Source organism: Chanos chanos, chromosome 4, assembly GCF_902362185.1.
Source record: "Chanos chanos chromosome 4, fChaCha1.1, whole genome shotgun sequence".
Lineage (NCBI taxonomy): Eukaryota > Metazoa > Chordata > Actinopteri > Gonorynchiformes > Chanidae > Chanos > Chanos chanos.
The window spans coordinates 40,603,992-40,623,251 of NC_044498.1; the positions used below are offsets into that span (position 1 = coordinate 40,603,992).

The 19,260-nt window shown below is 41.0% G+C and overlaps 1 protein-coding gene across 4 annotated transcripts in view; it reads right to left on the minus strand.

Moving 5' to 3' along the window:
* Positions 1–249: 249 nt before the first annotated feature.
* rmdn2 (regulator of microtubule dynamics 2) overlaps positions 250–19,260 on the minus strand; it is a 35,024-nt gene continuing 16,013 nt past the window's right edge. For 3 of the 4 annotated variants that reach the window (XM_030770403.1, XM_030770404.1, XM_030770405.1), the window contains exons 5-11: positions 18,998–19,058; positions 9,731–9,806; positions 8,634–8,711; positions 6,776–6,874; positions 4,482–4,535; positions 4,058–4,138; positions 250–3,671 (exon numbers count right to left, since the gene is read on the minus strand). In XM_030770403.1, coding sequence (XP_030626263.1) covers positions 3,624–3,671; positions 4,058–4,138; positions 4,482–4,535; positions 6,776–6,874; positions 8,634–8,711; positions 9,731–9,806; positions 18,998–19,058 — 497 coding nt within the window. In that variant the 3' untranslated portion in view covers positions 250–3,623. Of the gene's footprint in view, positions 3,672–4,057; positions 4,139–4,481; positions 4,536–5,536; positions 6,875–8,633; positions 8,712–9,730; positions 9,807–18,997; positions 19,059–19,260 lie in introns of those variants that run through there. The other variant, XM_030770406.1, reaches the window with a different exon arrangement.

The window sequence follows — 19,260 nt, forward strand, 5'->3', positions numbered from 1 at the left end:
GTAGTGATCTTATTACGGAAAGCTCTGGATCCTGACATAGTCTCTAAGCTTTGTTGCCACAACAAACAAGGAAAACCTGTTGGTAATACTAAGCAAATCAGCCAAATATGGAAAGCCCATCAGTGATTCTGAACAATTTGGCCAAATGTTTGTATTCTGTGATGGCACTCTCTTTTTAAATGCACTTGCAGGCATGCACATTCACACACACACACACACACACACACACACACACACACACACACACAAACAACAAAAACCTTTAATCTTCTTTCCACAAGGAAGAAACAGGAAACACCACATGACAAACAACAAACAGTCTTATATTAGGAAGAATTGTGAGGTCATCAGAGAAACTGAAATAACAGTCATTTGGTCTTAAGAGGTTGACTACAAAGCATAGATAAATGCACAGCTCTGACTAGGAGTGGTCCAGAGGGTGAAACTTGAAAGTTTGCAAATGAATCAATAAGTCACTGTACCAAGGTGAAGGGTCATTTCACCACAACCCCGATAATTAGTCAGTGACATTTGACTTTGATCCTCATGGTTAAGCGGTAACACCGTGTGGTCGTGTTCCCTGTAATTTCCTGCTTCCAGATGTCCATGGTGTCAGACAGAGAGCAGATAGTGGAGGTTTGACAGTGGGGGGTTAAGAGTAACTGAAAACCTGGCTTCTTCTCCCCTTCTTCTCCTCTCCCTCCTCCACACTGACATCTGGCTGGCATTCCCCTTATTAGCTTTTGTTTTCAGACAGGAGAGCACAGGCATGCCAAACTGTCAGAGATCAAGTCGCAGATTTCACAGACACTGTTCGGGTTTGCGAGAAAACAGACAAAAGATTAATTTGGGATAAACACGGGATGAATCAGACACAACACAAGCTGTGATATTTTCTCCTCGCAAGTGAGTCACGTCGGTGTCCTGTTTTCTTTTCTGTATCAGCTATGATGTCTGCAGGCCATACGTCTGTTTTGTATTTAAGGTAACTTTTCTTGATATCCGATTGGACGCCTCAGATGGCAGCTTGCTCCTCAAGCCCTGACAAAATGAATGTAAATGCCATATTAGGCCCCCAGCTGTGAACTGTCTTTTGCATTTCTGAAATGAATGGTTGTGCTACAGCTGTGAAAAGCTATGCACAACAGAAAGAAACAATTATTCTAATTTAAGAAGCTTTAATGTAAAACAAGGGTTTTATTCAAATATTTTGTCTGTGAGCCCTTTGAATGTAAAATTGTGATTCAGATTCATTTGAGTGCAGATGAAAGAGCCGAAACAGGAGTCAGAGACAGTATCAAATATGCTTCACTGCAGCTGTATCGCACTGTGCACACAATTTCACACCACAGACACATTTAAATGGAGTTGGCGAGATTAACAGCAAATCACTGAAACCATGCACAAAATCCTGTCCCCGCTTTAATGCTATAATGTCTCACACAGAACCTGAATGAAACTTGCTTTTTTTTTTTTTTTTCTTCTTGAGATCAAGGTAATCTATATGTAGAATTTATATTTAGGGTTTAAATCATACATTATAGAGTACCAGTGTTCAAAAGAACAGATACACTCTGCTAAATTACAAATACATTCTTTTTGCCAAATAATTAAAAAAAAGAAAAAAAACTTCAAGAAAAACAAGACAAATGATCATAAATGTCCATTCAAGTTGTTTTCTAAGTAATCTCAGATACAGTGTGCAGATGTTGATCAGAAAGAGAGAGAGAGAACAATAACATGGGACAGACATGGAAGAAAATGGAGACATGGCTAACAAAAGGTGACGGAATGATGGGTTCGTACTGAATCATTTCCTCCTCCCAGATATTACAGGGTCTCCCTCTCTCTCTCTCTCTCTCTCTCGACCCGTCCGTTTACTCTCTGGACACCCTTAACATGGAAAGGGAGGTTTTTTTGTACTCAAATGTACTCAAGCAAGGTCAATCATTCAAATATTGAACACATGCAAAGGTTTAAATGAACAGTTAAAAAAAAAGCAAATAAAAAGTAGTGTTTCATAAAAACTAACAGCATTCACACATTCGTTATAAACAAAATCTAAAATAATTATTTTGGTAAAAACAAAGCCAATTTACATAAAACAACTCATTGATGAGTCTGTGTAATAGTCAATACAGACAAGTCATTACATAGCAGAACTGATTTATGGAGAAATGAAAAGACTACAAACAATCCCAGGCAAACAGATCCAGCCAAAGCACAACAGAAACACTGCCAAAACACTGGAATGTAATTCTCAATCAACGGGGGAATGCATGACACTGCAGCCAACAAACATGTCACATCTTCATTCAGATTCAAATTATCAATGTAAAACGTCTAAATGTCATGAGACCAGATGGTTAGAGACTAGAGAAACCTCTGCAAGTCTTGAGTCCTGCGTCAGACAGAACACGCTCCCTTCAAAAGCACTATAATCTGTCATAAAACCATACACTTATACAACATATACTAGAATCATTCACCAAAAAGAAAAATGGAATATCTATGTGATGCTCAGTGTTGTGTCACTTTATGCATACGCCTGGTGGCAAGACATAAGACTTGCAAAAAACTTCTGAGGGAGTTAAATTTCTATAAAGCTAACGTGTAAGCCTGTTCATGACACACAATAATGGTCACTAATCTGTCGTTGAATGATTGTGAACACATGACTGTTTTGGAAACCAAGAGCGAGAGAGAGAGAGAGTCCTAAACTCTAACAGAGAACCAGCATGAGGTCACCCAAAGGCCACAGGATGTAAACCTTGTTCGGGTGGCCTTCTTTGTGTGTGTGCGTTTGTGTGTGTGTGTGTGTGTGTGTGTGTTTGTCTTTCCTAAAATGGCGTGCAGACAAAGACCTACATGAGCTAGAGGTACCTCCTGGGATTACTGTTTAACAAAATGGGACACACTTCAATAGGTCAGCCTTTGGTCTGGGAGCAGCTTTTTCTGGTTTTCTTGTTAACTTATTGTAGTCTGTTGGCATTAATCACTGACTACCAGACAGGCTTTGTGAAACACGACATAAAAAAACTGGTTACTGGTTTGGGAAAAGAGAGACAACCTGTTGATATGACCCACTGGGAAGCAATATCCTCTCCTAAAAAGAAAGACTTAACATTACTGAATTAATTTCAATGAAATTCACTCTCCCCATTTTAATCTTTTTTTTTTTTTTTTAAGATCTCTTAAATCTTAATCTCAGGCACTCAATCAGCTACTCCTGCAGCGTGGGACAGTGATATTTCAAACATTCGGCACTGGATTATTTACTGCATCGTTTCACACACAATGTTTAGTGTATAACGTAAGTTAAAGCCTGTTCCTATTAGTTGTGCCTATTTCACAGTATCGATTCTTGTTCAGAAAAGGATAGGGCTCCCACAGTAGGTGTTGTTTGGATTGCTTAACTGTGACAAGAGTCAATGAGCTCTTCTATCATAATGATTCAGAGGTCCTTCACTGACTGTGCTATCAGACATCTTAAAACATTAAAAGGATGAAAGCATGGTACAAAATAAAAGTTGAGTCTGGGTCATAGTCCAAACTGATACAGTAATACAACTGCCACCACTATGAGGAGTATAAAGCTTTGTTCTCTCGTCCGTGTGGAGAGGCTAAAGTGATGATAAGAGAGAGTCCAGCTCCTTCTGTGCCTCTTCATCCTGAGAAAGGGAGGGAAAGAAAGAAAGAAAGAGACAGAGATAGAGACAGAGGGGTGGAGTGAGGACATGTAAATATTTTAACGGATTTGTCACGAAAAAGTTCACATGCATGTTCAATGGCTATTTTATGTGACCATCTAAATGAAATGAATGTTACCGAATGCTAAGGAATGCAGATGAAAAGAATGTTAACGTAAGTGTTGATGAAGCGCAGTTACTGATGAATATCCAGCCTAATTAACACAAACTCAAATGAACAACCCTGGCAAAAACAAAATATTACAAAATAAAAGCCCCTCTGTGCCAGTCCCAGCTCAGACAGTTTCTCTAACTCTTGAGCATGTTGTGAACGGTCTCCACAGAGGAATCACAGGAAATCCTCCTACCTCTTTAGTGACCGCGCTCATGGCGGTGGCGGCCTCACACATTTTCCTCGCTTCAGCTTTCTGTCCCAGATCTCTATAACACTGTTTCATAAAAAGATATAATGAGGTAACCAAACCATTCTCTCCAAGTTATTTAACAGTACCTGGTCCAATCCAAAACCAATCCTTAACCTCAGCACTTACGCTTTTAAAGATTTAACAGAACTACAGACACAGTAGCAAAACAGTTAGCATTTAATCACTTCATTAATGATCTTACTGAAGTCACACTGGCCTCACAGTCATCGCTGCTCAAAGCCAGAGCCGAACACTTAAACTGCTTGAGTGGCAAAGTGATAGGGAGTGATTTTTGACTGAGTCACCCTGAAACCCTCCCCTCTCCCCTTCCCCCTTCCCATGCAGAGGCTGATGAGCGAACGCTTACCTTGGCTAAAAAGACATAGTTGCATTTCGAATACCTTCGACTGATCTCCTCTGCCTGCAGGACGAGACAGACACCTGATGAGTTGGAATTCCATCGAAGACTAATTGCACCAAGAGTTAGTTTAATTGGAGTTAGATAAGGAGGTACATCATATGTGGGCTATGATAACAATTTTGCTTTTGGCTATTCACACGTAGATCACAGGTGCAAATAAAGATTTATCAAAGACAATTTCTTGCCATGCCAGATCATTTTAAGGTGTGGTAAACAGAATGAGACATTGATGTGTCGAGGACACACCCACAGCCCCTACAATAAAACCATGAGAACATCACTCTCATCAACTTTTACAGCCTGGTAGATAAATCAGCTAAATAACAAGGGAGCGTACCCTGAGGCGTAGAGCTATGAAATGTTTGTAAACTATTATCCGTCAAAAACTCAACCGCTATTACGATCCCGTCAAAATAAACCTGGCCTAAGCATGTTTGAGCGTTAATTTTACAATTAGCGAAAGGGGGTTGTGCAAAATATTAGTGACCAACAGCGAAATATTCATGTTTTCTACCTGGCATAAAACGGCTGGTGATTACATCATAACATCATATATACTGGTCTGGGGTTGATGATGATGATGATGATGGTGGTGATGATGGTGATCAGTGAGTGTGTCATTAATCTTGATCATAGCTTCACTTCATCCTCTTTGTTCATACTTACAAGAGCCTCTGAGGTGTTTGAGCTCTGAGCAACATTCTCAGACAACAGTTTCAAAATCTCACTCTTCCAGTGGTATTTCACCACAAAAGCAATCCTGCAAAGGAGCTCTGCTCAATCATTTCCGTGCCTTCCATGATTTAAAGAGATCATTTTTTTACACTACTATTTGGTGGCTGAAACCGATGGTCAATGCCCCAATCTTTTTTTGCCCCTCTTGTCCAGGCTTTGGTGTGGCATAGATGAGAAGAAAGAGAATGAGAAAATTGAAGAGTATGAGAGTGAGAGTGAGTGAGAGAGAGAGAGAGAGGGAGAGGGAGAGAGAGAGAGAGAGAGAGGGAGAGTAAGCAAAGTAAATCCCTGTTTTGTAGGGCAGCTGCGGTTGCGGATGTTGTATAACTCTTCAGGATGTGTTTGTTAGAATGCTAGACACCCCTTTCAGAGTGCTCACAGTAAAGAGAAACAAGTCACAACACAAGCCACTTAAATCAAACTGATGGGTGAGATATACTGGGAAGCAGGGAGGAGGCGGTATGCAGCAGGATCTTGGCCAGGAGCAATTTCTTCACTCTATATAAACATACAAAACGTGGGAAGGCAGATTAAGCCTCCTTCTTCTTCTCCTTTTTTTTTTTTTTTTTTTTTTTTTTTTAAGAAAAATACCTGGGGTTTGGTCTTCAAAACGGAGCACAGGAGTTACCCCAGGGGACATCTGAACACTACACAAACAGCCCTCTGTACTCACGTAGCAGTGGAAACACTCCAGGCGAACGGACTGTACTACTTACTGCCATAGGTTCAGTCAGTGATAACCGTATGTTCGGCCGATAACATAATTTAGCCATTTCTGGAGTTTAAGACAGGTTGAGTGTTGGGAGGTCATATCTACTGACCAAGCCGGGCTCAAGACTGGGCTCTGCTTAGGGTTATATCAGGATCTTGTTCAGACTGTTCTCTGATTGTGTTACACACGGGTTTATTTTTGAGACATTTTCAACTGCGGTTATCTAAAGATAACGTTAGATTATGTTCAAGAAAGGCCAGGGTTGTGTTGAGGGTTTTTTTTTTTTTTTTTTCATCTTCTGTTAGAGTCTTAGTCATCATAGGATTATATTCAGGTTATGTTTAGATGAGTTCGCTGGTTATATTTGTGTTATGTTAAAGGTATGAACAGAAATGAACAGAATGAAATCTTTAGTCAAACATTTACATTACATAAATCTTTCTCATTTAACAGATGTTTTTTTTTCAGTGGCCTGAGGAGTTCCAAGACAGGAGGAACGCAAACCAAGCTTGGACAGCCAATGGCTTTGAATGAAACGAGGTGAGGAGATTACTCCATCACGCTTCGGGGAAACATATTTAATTATTTTCACGTTGCATTCTCTGTGAAACCCAGAAAGTTTGAACATCAGGGTGAATAAACGGATACGAGCAGTTTCGCACATCTTTACACGGCTGCTTGATTGCGTTTGCCGCTACCGTACGCTGTGTGGAATCTCAGGTAAAGTCAGTAAAATAAACTCCTGTCCAGTGACATTCTGCACGCCGTGCTGAGCTGTGATTCATGACTGCACCTTGAGGAAGTGCCTCAGGGCATCTTGGACTGTCGCGCTTGGAGGCTCTCCAAAGAGGGTGGCGGCAATCTTCCTTTCAATCCATGTGCACTGCGCCACCTGCACACACACACACACACACACAAGAACCGAACCATTACAAAGAGAGACAATCTAAGCCCTTAAAGAAAGATAAACAGCACAGGCAGAATAGGAACCGTCCATACTTAACAGTGACAGTAACACAGTGATGTGGGTGAAAATGACAGAGGGCTAAGTTACAGAAAAATGGCAATCTGACACAAGAGACGCATGAGTGTGAGTGAATGTGTGTGTGTGTGTGTGTGTGTGTGTGTGTGTGTGTGTATGTGTATAGTGAGGATCTGAAGACTCGAATCTTTCATTTCAGTGGCCTGAGGAACTGATACATTTGCTTTGTATAAACAGCGTAAAATGACAAAAGCCAAACAAAGGCAGTAATTTTAGACTGTGCAGGTCATGCAAAACCGTGATTCTTGTCACCTGACAGAAACCCGAGTGATCACAGTGACAGGCAATGGCTATTCTGTCACACGATGGAGGCAATTAAATAAGGAAACATAATTACGGCAACACCCCCCGCACTGAGGAAAGGTGCTAAGTCATTCATATGACGAGTCATGTGTCTTAAGGAAACAAGTCATCACCATCACAGTCATCCCCTGCCTCATTACCTTGCACAGTAATTCACCATCTAAAGTAGACTGATTTGCATGGGCCATGCGATACCGTGGTTATTCTCATCTCTATAGTCACACATTTTCCGTTCTGACTGCAGTCACAAATCATCAGTGTGTTCAAACATCAAACGCTGAACAAGTCTCACAAGAATCTTAGAAGGAAATTAGAACAATGGCATGACACAAACCTTACAAACAAATGAATGAACCTCTCTTTGTTTTTGGTAATCTGATTCTTTCAGCTGTCTGTAATTATCATTTCCAGGTCCATCATCAAACGTACAAAAACACTAAACACTCACACCTGCACAGTCATTCGCAGGAATAAGACAGTTAAAACAAGAAAAAGGGAAGGACGGATGTCGACGTGTTCTGTGTGTTCTTTCTTTGGTGTATTAAAAAAAAAAAAATTGCATAATTACAGGTATTCTGTTCCCACGGTTTCCTTACACCTCTTTGAAATCAAGACCAACATTTGTGCAAACAATAGATCACTGGTAAGAACCCTTGGGCTCACTCTCTCTTTCTCTCTATTATGCAACAGCTGCAGCAAGACTTTCTCTCTTTTCAACGATAAAAACATACATGTTATCAAAGGACGCGTCATTTTCAGTTATCTTTAAAAAAAAAAAAAAAAAGCTTTTCATTACACTTTTCACTTGTCTATATGTCTCCAAACCTCCAACATCTTTTCAACGTGTATTCAGACTGGGGGGGGGGGGCATTCTCTCTCTTTCCTCTCACTCTGTTTCTTAGCTAGAGACAGCTCAGACTGGCCTTAGACTAAGCTGTGTTAAAGAACACGCTGAAAGACTGACCCTGGTCTCTCTGGGAACAGTCAGTGATTGTAGAGCAAAGCACAGGACTAGAGACAGGATGAAAACATTCCACTGAACAATCTGATTGCAAACTAACAATGGATGAACAAAAACAGGCCGATTATGTTCTTATCGTTAGGGGGGGGAAATGTGTCGGAATCAAAGCACAGCTTGGTGTGACCAGACAGGCTCCAAATGACCCGTGGAGAAAGCTAGTGAACTTGTGTTGAGTTGTGAGAAAAAAAAAAAAGAAAAAAAAATTAGATGGTGTCACTGGGCACAACACAAAAAAAGGACGTTATGAAATCGACTGGTCATTGATGCAGGACTGCAGGCACTCACAGCGTAGCACCAGCGACCGAGCAGGTAGTAAGAGAGAGGGTCCTCAGGTTTCAGCTCAATGGCTCTGTCTAGGTGATCCTGCACACAGAAGAGAGAGACAGAGAAAAAGAAAGGGTGAGTGAGAGCAGGAAGTGGAAAAGAGAGTGAGAGAAAGAGAGAAAGAGAGAGAGAGAGAGAGAGAGAGAGTCAGTCTTGACCTTAACCGTCCTTATCTCACAGGTCTGGATCCACAACAGCGTTTCTCCGCACACACACATGCATACACACTCACACACACACACACACACGCACATGCACGCACATACACACACACACACACACATACACACACACACACACACGCAGTGCCATCCACCCAGAGCCACCTCTTTTTTCAATTTCCTACTGTTTACTGAATGTTCTTTTTATTATTCCCTCCTCTCGCTCTCTCTCTCTCTCTCATCTCTTTTGATCACTCCCTCCCCGCCTCTCTCATCTATTTCTATTCTAAGTTCTCTCTCTCCGTCTCTCACTGATAGCTCACCTGCCAGCATTACGCAATTGGGCAGTGTTGTTCTTTCTGCACTAGTTGACAGCTCAGATGAACGCTACGTGCAGGAGAGCAAGTTTCCACTTATGAAACCCACTCTGAGTTTAAGCACAGCGGAGGGGTAGGGGGCTGGGGTCCTGAGTCCCTTTTGTCCAATCAAATCCAAGCACTCTTTCCTCTTGAGTCCCGTTTAGGTCACAAAGCCTTGAACGTGTTTGCATAGCACTGACTTGCAATCCCAAAGGAGTTGAATGAAATGTAAAATAGGAACAGACTGAACCAAAGCAAAAATGCCTCTGGACTGGACTCGACTACATTAATACCTAATGGAAATATATTCAGCAATATATAATTCAGAATGACTATTTTTCAGCATGAAGTTCTACATGACACAGTATGTGCAACCGAATGCTGTTTTTTGATGAAGTAATTAAAATGGTCAACGTGATTTGACAATTTTAACAACTGAAACCAAAATCATGAACAAAGCAGTTGGTTGTACAAGTCTAAATTATTACAGTGCACAACACTGCAGAAAAGGGGCGTGTCCATTTCACTCAACACTCACCTTAAAAAGATACCCGTTCTTTATCTTATTCTGTATAGACTCATACTCTGACAAGAGTCCACACATAATAGCATACCTAGAGAAAGAGAGAGAGAGAGAGAGAGAGAGAGAGAGAGAGAAATAGGAATCAAAATTTAGTCAGTAACAAGCTCAGTATCATTACCTATCACAGCTACAGCCCTCCAGTTTGGCTTATAATGGAAGCAGTACACGTCTTTCTGAACTCATCCTTGACAACACTGACTGCTGCTCCGGACAGACCTGGGCCAAAGTTTTATTTGGTGGATCTGAATCACTGGCCCCCGTCCCAATATGTACCCATGCTCACTTCCCTTGTGACCTTTCTCCCTTGGCCATTTAATTGACTTTGACTGCATGGCGCAAACCATAACAAAGACTCTACAACTTGCATGTTTGGCACTGGTTCATCACATTCAGTTTCATTAGAATTCTACTAATTTAAGAATTACACGACACAAGTTACACGACTCGTGTAAAAATATTAGGATGCGACCCGGCGTTTCACTCACTCGCTCCTGGCTCTGGAATATTTCTCCCCCCCTATGTTTGCCTCTCTCCTCTCACAGCCATTCATAACGTTTCTATGGTTCCAGAGCTTGTTTCCCTTTTCCAAAACCTCTAACACTGATAAGGTCCAGTAGGCAGGACCGCCAGTAGGGCCGAAATGGGCACCTCACACCACCCCTTTCCTGGGTCACCAAACCACACTGAAGAGAGGCTGTCAAAGGGCAGCATCTTTCAAGCAAACCCCTCATTAAGCTACTTCAAGAGAAATAAGGAAAGAAAGCTAGATTTTTTTTTCTGCCTCTGTCCAATTAATTAGGAATTAGGGTTTTGAGTGGAAGTGAACAGGGTTGGCATTGACAGTAGTCATTCATGTGTATATATGTGTTTGTTTTGTTTTGGAAGGAATGAAGTGATCAAAGTCTTTTCAACATAAAACCTCTAATCCTGCTGGTACTCAGCTGCAAAACTCCACAACAGGAAGCCAGCACCTTGCATGTAGAGGATCAGGGTGAAAAGGTTGTCTGTCAGAGAGAAGGGGTTGCAGTGTTGGGTGAGCACGGCAGAGCAAGCTGGGGGTGCCGAAGGTTTTGTTGCTGAGTTATTCACACTGTTTTGCCAGGAACCTCTCTCTCTTTCTCTCTCTCTCTCTCACTCAGTTAATGCTAATCAGATGAAATAGGACAGGCCTACCGTGTCTAAAGGGATTGCTGCTCCAAAAGGAAAACAATGTAAAACGACCTGGCTTATTCACTGTCTGAAGGAAATTTCCCTTTTGCCTGCAGGGAAACTGTAAGTCTGTAGGAGCTGGTGGCAGAGCCCATAGAAAGGCATTGCAATTAGTCCAGTGTGACTTACTATCAGCATATATTACTCATTTGAAAAGCTTCTTTTATAATACCCAACTGAAAGTGATAAAGACTATTGGTTACTGTAGCAGAAAAAACGTTTGTTTTTGCGTTTGGGAACAGCATTATCTGACCGCTGACTGTGCAGCCAACACAGGAATGCCACAGGAGCTGAGAAGTAACATCCCGAGATCTTGATGAAGCTCTTCCAATAAAAACACCCCGATTGCATGGGTTTTGGCAACAGCTGCTTCCCGGGCTACTGTGATGCAATGGTAGTCAAAAAGCATTTTCATCTCATACTTTGGGTGTAAAGCGTTTGTGAAGGCCTAATTAAGGACCATCAAAACCAGGTCTACGAAGGCCTCTGATGTTGGTGGTTAACATATGAATACACATGTACAACGGACAGACGTGAAGTCCACTACATCCCCTCAGAACTAGAGACGCCCCCTGCTGGGTAAAGCTCTCTGAAATAAAACATTTCTCAATAGACAGCTACTGAATCAACTTTGGAATGTCATTTTATGAAAGTCTTTAAACAAAGAATATTCTTTCAGCCTGCACAGCTAGAGATGCTAGTAATGACCCATAATGAAGTTATTTGTCTTGTAATTCAGATTAAAAGCAAGTATAGTAGAGTCTTATATATGGACAGATGGTGTCTGTTAAAAACAGCAGCAGCGAAAACCACACACACTCACTTTAATAACAGTTAATATATTCAGCACTTGTGGGCATATGTTCAATACATGTGATTACATGCAAGAGATTAAGGCTTAAATCACTGTCGAAGACAATAACAATAAGACATTCCAGAGCTGATTAGTAATTTAGAGCCTAGGTCTACCTTCACAAGTGGGAACCAAAAAGTTGGTTGCTCAATGGTCCCATGCCTAATTTATGTGTGCATATCTTTTTTTTTTTATCTTGGTTGGGTCTGTGAAATATTTTTCAACAGTTTCAGCACATAGCTGTCATGTTCTGGCAGTACCCTGATAAATGTATGCGGACTCATAGGAGTTTGAGCCAATGGCAAGGTTTTCTTCTGATTGTTTGAGCACATGATTGAAATGGTGTAAATCTCTGTTATATGAATCTGGGGTTTCCCTAAAGAGGGGCATTTCGGGTTAACTTCATTTGATGGACACCAATGAACTTAAGAGGGAACAGCACATCCTGTTCTGTAGAAAGGGGGAAAATGGGAGAATTCTTGCCTCAAAAAACAAAAACTTCGGAATTGATCAAGATGGCTGTGGATGTCTTGGAGTGACAAAAAAATCAAAAGAGCTCACAGTTGTATGTGAAAATGTGTGAGAAATGCTAGTAGTGCACTAGTGTTCATTGGTGGCCAATCAGTGTCTGAAGTTGGGAAACATGCACTTGGGGGGGGGGGGGGTTGTTGAACGATAAATCGTTTGTTTGAAATATGCAGAATGGAGGGCGTCGTCATGCAATTAAATGATCAAGTTGTTTTCGTTGTGCCATCTTTTTTTTTTTTTTTGAAAAAGAAACTTTGAGGAAAAAAAAAAAAAAAACCCTCACTGAAACAGGTTGGGGAAGTTTTGAGGGCTCAAGGCATTATGAGCTGAGTCTGTGCTTTGCTGAAGAGAAGGCAGCTGTTTATGTAAAGTTTATTTTATCCGTGAAGAGTTCGAAAAAGCCCCAAATCCCCATGTCTCCAAGGACAAGCTCAACCACAAAGGGAGGGGTAAAGAGAGAGTGAAGCAGAGAAGATGTACTTGTCCCTAAACGTCTGTTTCATGTTGTTTTTGGTTTTTTTTCATTTCAAGATAGAGACAGAGGGAGAGAGGAGAGAGTGAGAGAGAGAGAAATATAAATGAATGAGAGTACTTGGGAGGGGGTGTGTTTGGGGGGGGGGGGGGTCAGAAAGAATGAAAGGGTGACAACAAGGCAGGGAGGAAAGGCTGTCACTGCTAGGATGTTGTGTAAGGTTACTGTGTCTTCCTTGCAGGTGGCTAAAATTCCCCACACTGACTGGCCAAAAAACAAAGCGGGCTAAGTGTCAATTGCCTAATGGAGGAAACGGATTGATTTCATCTTTGCACTCAGAACACAGAGAATCCATTTACGGGAGGGAAGTCCGCCACCCTTCGCTCAGGCTACGTGAGCAACGCAAAAACCCAAGAGGTGTTATTTTGATTTCAGGTCAAGCAGCTTGAGTGGATGGGAGGTGCTGCTCATGTCAGTCAACCAGCGACAGCTCAGCATGATTTAAAAAAAAAAAGGAAAAAAAAAGGATAAGTGATCTCTTCACTCATTTCTTGAAGAGCTTTTCACAAACCCTGACAATCTTTTCATGCATTGATGCATTGTGAAGTACAATAAACCATAATTAGGAGTGCCAAACACCTGTACCGAAGATAGGGTCTTTCCAGAGAGCGCAGGCCGTTGGCAGGCAAAGGGAAGCCAAGCATTGTGTTGTCACGGTAACATTAGCAACAGATGAATGTGTTTTCGTTCCCTTTTAAGAATGATGCACTGTAGGTCAAGTCGACCCTTGCCCGTGCTGGAAGGCTCTTTGGAGTAAATCCACAAGTCACTGAGGGTGATAGATCAGTCGTTCGCTGTAGGATTTACATGAGCTAAATTCAGCCTCGGCAATCAGATACATAAGCACACCTGCATTACAGCATAGGACACAAGGGTGTGAACACTCATTAGCCTAGTATGCCCTATGGGATGGTACAATCGCACGCACATCCGGACAGTAACCAAACACAATACAAAGGATTTGATCCAATACGTATCATATAGGATGAAAGCCACAAGTCAGATGCTTAAGCCTCCCGTGCTTAAGCATGGCCCGTCCTATTAAAAGTATCAGTATCAAGTTCCTGATTTGGAGAGAAAATCCATAGGGCTTTGGCACGTACACAGCTGAAGACTACTTATGTGACATATCAGAAAGTTGTAGACCTCTGTGCAGTTAGGAAACTGCATCCAACTTGGCTGTCCAGGATTTTATTTAAAAAAAAAAAAAAAAAAGAAAATCACAAAATGAGAAAAGTGCCAAGTGAATTTAGTTGAAGGGTGTCTCCATGGATGAAGCCAAAGGTGACGGCAGACTTGTTGAAAACGATTAGATTAGACGGAGATCCATATAGTGAGGATGCAGTGGGTACGCCTGTCTCAAAAAAAGCTTTGACAGAATCAAGCTGTTCTGCTTCTTATTTGACAAACATCAAAGAAATACTCATCTACCCGCGCTGGAAAAGACACAGCAGCGCTTCTGTGTTTACAGAGGTGGAAAAAAAGGTAAACTTAAAAAGTGATGACTGTTCAGAGGTCTTTAACAACACACCACATGTCTGTCCACAGTTGATGCAAGATGCCTGTATTGTGTCTGTCATCCACTGAATGGTTGATATATATATATATATATATATATAATATTTCCCCAAAAAGAGACAAGGTGGCAGAGAAACAGAACCACGAGTCACCATGGTGAGAAATAGGGTGACTCTACAAATTAGCAATTAGACCGGGCCATTGTGTAGTAACAGCTCATTCTGAGCAGAAACTAACCTGTTTGGGGCACAACTCGAACTGATGTATATATATCTTTGTCGATAAATGAAACAGGACCAGACATACATAGAGCTATGAAAACCAGCTCAAAACATTTCTCTTGGCAACACAGGACATGCACAGAAACCCCTCTGAGTCCTCTAAACGTTCACCAACTGAGTCAGTGAAAAAAAAAAAAAACAAAAACAAAAAACAAAAAAAAAAACAGTAATTAACTGTGCAAATGTGTGCCTTGATACTACACTTGGATTGATGTGCCAAACATACACTCCTCCAGAATTCACAAAAAAACAAACTCCTCCAGAATTCTCTCCTCCTCCTGGTTCTGTCCTGACCCCTTTACTCCCTTTCACTTCCCGAAAAACCCAGTTAGAGGATTTATGTCTGCACAGTTTACTCCCTCCACAACCTTTCTGACAGTGGCCCTGGAGCTGGTAAGGTTCTTACAAATTCCATTAGTGGATGTAAGATTAGGCATTAAGCTTTTTTTAAGTTGTTGTTCTTAATTCACAAAACAAACAAAAGCCTTCTCTTTTGCTTGAAACCAGCAACAGCGCGGTATGTGCGTGAGCTGATGCTAATTATTTCCTAATGAAGGGTGCTCCGCCATATACGAGCACCATGGGACAGTTTGTTTCAGACAATGTGAGAAAAGGGAATTCAAAAAACCAACAATACGTAATCCAAACGAATCATTATATACACTCTTCAGTTCAAATAAACAAACAAATAACGCTGTTTAAAACAACAACAACAACAAAAGCAGCAAATCTGCATTTAAACCCACAAATAAACAAGATATCAATCAAATCAAGGTGAGGGTAAACTCCATATTAACATCACCGGCACTGTGTTGCTATCTACTGCCTGCATTTGACTCATAATATAAGAATGCGATTTACGGGAGATCCTGGCTTTAGATCTTGTCAAATAAATCAGCAGTAATATTAAAAGTGGAGATTAGTCTTAATGAAACATTATGAATGTCCACATGCTCCATTCATGAACTGGGCAGAGCTATTCATGTTAAGACAGGAGCAGGATTTGGAAAGAGGAATGTAGAAATGAGGCCCGTCACAAATACTAGCAGGATTCAGGCCTTTGCCCTACCAGAGAGAAAACTAATTAAAATCGAAGGGGATTTCTCTCACGTTACCTGGCAACATGTCAGTTGACTGAGCCGTAAAGCTGAATGTTCCAGAAACAGGGGCTTTATGCTCACGGCAAAGGACACCCAAAGGGTTTACAGCTATCACGGGTAGATCTAGCTGGAGTCTTGTTATTTACTGTTCTTTACTCAGGCTGAGTGAAAAAAAAAACTTCCTAGCTTTGAAGATTTGAACCATTCCATTAAGCCAACTGCTGGTAATGTAGTTATTATTTTACGACTGATTTATATTAAGTGCAAGGGAATTCTCATGACCAATAGCGTTGCGAGGGAGATTTCTGTAAATAACATAATTCTCTCAGAAGACAATCACGGGCAGGGGAAGAACTGAGCAATGTCAGAGGAGGTTCTCAAGCAACGAACACTTAAATATGTTACATTTACTGTAAATTCTTTATGCATCCACTTTTTTTTTTTTAGGATGTTGACCTTGCTTGAGTCAGACTAGATAGCGTTAACTATGATGAAAAAAAAGCAGCAAAGAGGTCTAACACTCCATTCCATCGCATTAGAGTTTAATTTCAGGCACAAACTCCTTGACCATCCCGGTCCATAAAGGCGCCGTTTATATGGAGTCAGTCTATGGTCCTGCATTCCATTTAGAGGGAAACACTACTGGCTGCGCATTGACACGTACTACCACCATCACCACAAACATAAATAACAACAGCAGGTCATCAATCATATGTACGTGTGTTAGCTCTATGCTCTCAGCGGGCTATGTGCCAGAGACAGGACTCCCCATTTGCATTCCTGAAGGAATCGCGATGTTATCAGAATGGACCGGGGTGATCTAGGCGGGGAAAATACAACTAACAGAAATCCAAAATGGGTCTGGTCCAGCTCCGAAAACACACAAACTACTCCAAAACCACAGACTTTATTTGCCGCTACGTGAATAAACGAATACGTTGCTGATAAAGGATGTAAATGCTCTGCATGTGTGTGAAAGAATGTTTGTGTGTGTTTTCCTGCTGTTCCACCTGAACAGCAAAGCTTTATGACCAAAAGGGATAAGATAAAGTTAGCTGACCACCAGAAGAACAACAACATCAACAAAGAACATCTAAAATGTCTGGCCAAATGCAAAAAAAACCAAACAAACAAACAAAAAACCCCTGGAAGTCATGAGCTGTGTCAATGCTTCCCAGCAGCAAAGTTAATCAAACATATTAATGACCAACATGAATCATACATATACGCGTCTCTGCAGTATGAACAGAAACTGTTTCTTTGCATAACAAGATACCAAAAATCCCTTCATGTTTTCGTTGTTCAGTCATTTTAAATAGCAGTTTTCATTGACACACGTGCGTATGTAATGCGTTATTTCGACGCTGATAGTCACGTCACGATTATCTGAAATAAAGTTTTGAAATGATGCGTAAGATAACAAGATAACCATGATTCCACGATCGCTTATATTGTTAAGGCATCTTAATCTGCGATTTTCAATCAGTGACACATGTTCGTATATAATGCGTTAGCTACAACACAGACATAGCTATATCACAATTAGGTCAAACAGAACTTGGTTTAATCTCAAGTGCTTGTTTGCAATACACAAAAGACTGAGAACACAAGAAAAAAGAACTGCACAGACAGTTCTACTAATTGTAGTTTAACAAAGAAAGCCACAAATTGTAAATTCCTGACATGCCTAGCAAATCTGGTGCAAATCAGACCTATATTTCTACGAGTTTGGCCTGGGAAAAAAAGAGAAGGAAAAATAACACAGAGAAAACAATATACTTCCCAGCAATGCATGCTGGGAAGCATAAATACAGATCGTTCCAACATAGGAAACAATCAAAGTTTTTTTTTTGCTTTTGTTTTTTTTAAATCCCTTTAATCTGTCAACTTTGATTATGACATCACACAAATCAGACTATCATCAGAAGATTTTGCCACTCCCCTCTCTTACTGAGAGTTAGTGAGGTAGCTTTTTGTCTCTAACTTGGCAGAGTTTTGTTCATCAATAAAGAGATGACAGGTTTTGATCTCGCCTAAAGAGAAAAAGAACCAAACCTGGATAACTAAAGCCCTATTGCTGACAACTGCTCCGACAGGTCAGACTTGCAGATAGGCATTTGTCAATTGAACATATCCTATCCATAGATCAATGAAAAAAAAAAATCAACATCTGCTCACTTTAAACTTGGTTTGGTCCACCTATGAGTACAATCAATCTGTTAGTTTCAACTGATGTGGAAGATATAGTACGAGGTAACAGTTTTTCGTATATATTCATCATATTGTTTCTAAAACAATTCTGTAGGTGCGTGATGAGTTCCACTGACTTTCATTGCAAACACTAACTTTCTTCGAGTCAGAGAGATTTGAACCTGAGATTTAAAAACAGCCAATGGGTTACATCAAAACCCTGATCTACAGTTTAAAGGTAAGAACATGTCAAAAAAAAATAGATGGAAAACAGCTGAAAATTTCCATTATGCCAGCAAGCATTATGTTAATGCTGATATCTATTCAGTGCATTCACATGTGAGGAAGGAAGTGAGGAAATGAGGGCAAAGGGAAAAGGAGCAGAGGTCAAGTGAAAGCTCGTCTGGGAAGGGGTGCTGGGTCAAGAGCATTGGGGGAGAGATGCCAGGATAAGAGTACTAGGTGCAAGTGCAAAGGTTCTAGGACAGTGTAGTAGAGCAAAGGACCAGGTCAACAATACTCGATTATGCTGATGGTGAGGTAGGATGTGCTGGAGAGGGTATGGGGAGGGGCGGGGGGGGATTTCTTCTCGAAGAGGACAAGAATTGGGACAAGTGGCTGAGGGAAAGGGTTATGGACTTGGTCTTTGGGACTTTTCAAAATGTGTTAAAAGAAAAAAAAAATCTTGTGTCTGCCAAATTCACTGTGGGCTTCACGATGAAGGATAATGTCTTCAGAAGGCATGCTAATCTCCCCTCAGTGCATGTTAACATCTGCTCAACTTTTCAGATGAATTAACTGGAAACAGATGTAACTACATCTGATTAAACCCAAATTAGCCTTGTGGGTTTGTATGTGATCCATAAAAAGTGGTCAACAAAAAGAGGGATCCAGTGAATGAAATCAAACAGATGTTACAGTAATATAAAGCGATAATGCGATGATTACATGTGCCCAACATACAGCAGCATTACACATTTTGGCAAGTTGGATGCTTTGAAGGGAACTCACCATTGGTGACTTTCAGCACACATTGGATTCACTGTAATTGCTTCCTCACCTACTTTCTTCCCTGGAATGGAAAAAAAGTACAGGTTACCTTCAGAATTGTGTTTATTTATTTTTTTAAAAAGGAACAGACCATGAAACAACAGACCACAGAAATAAAATCCAGGAAAAACCTGTCACCTTGCCTAAGAGACACATCCTAGCCCTAGGACAGAACAACCACGTACCACCACTGCCATAACGCTCTTCTGTCTTTAAATAGATCT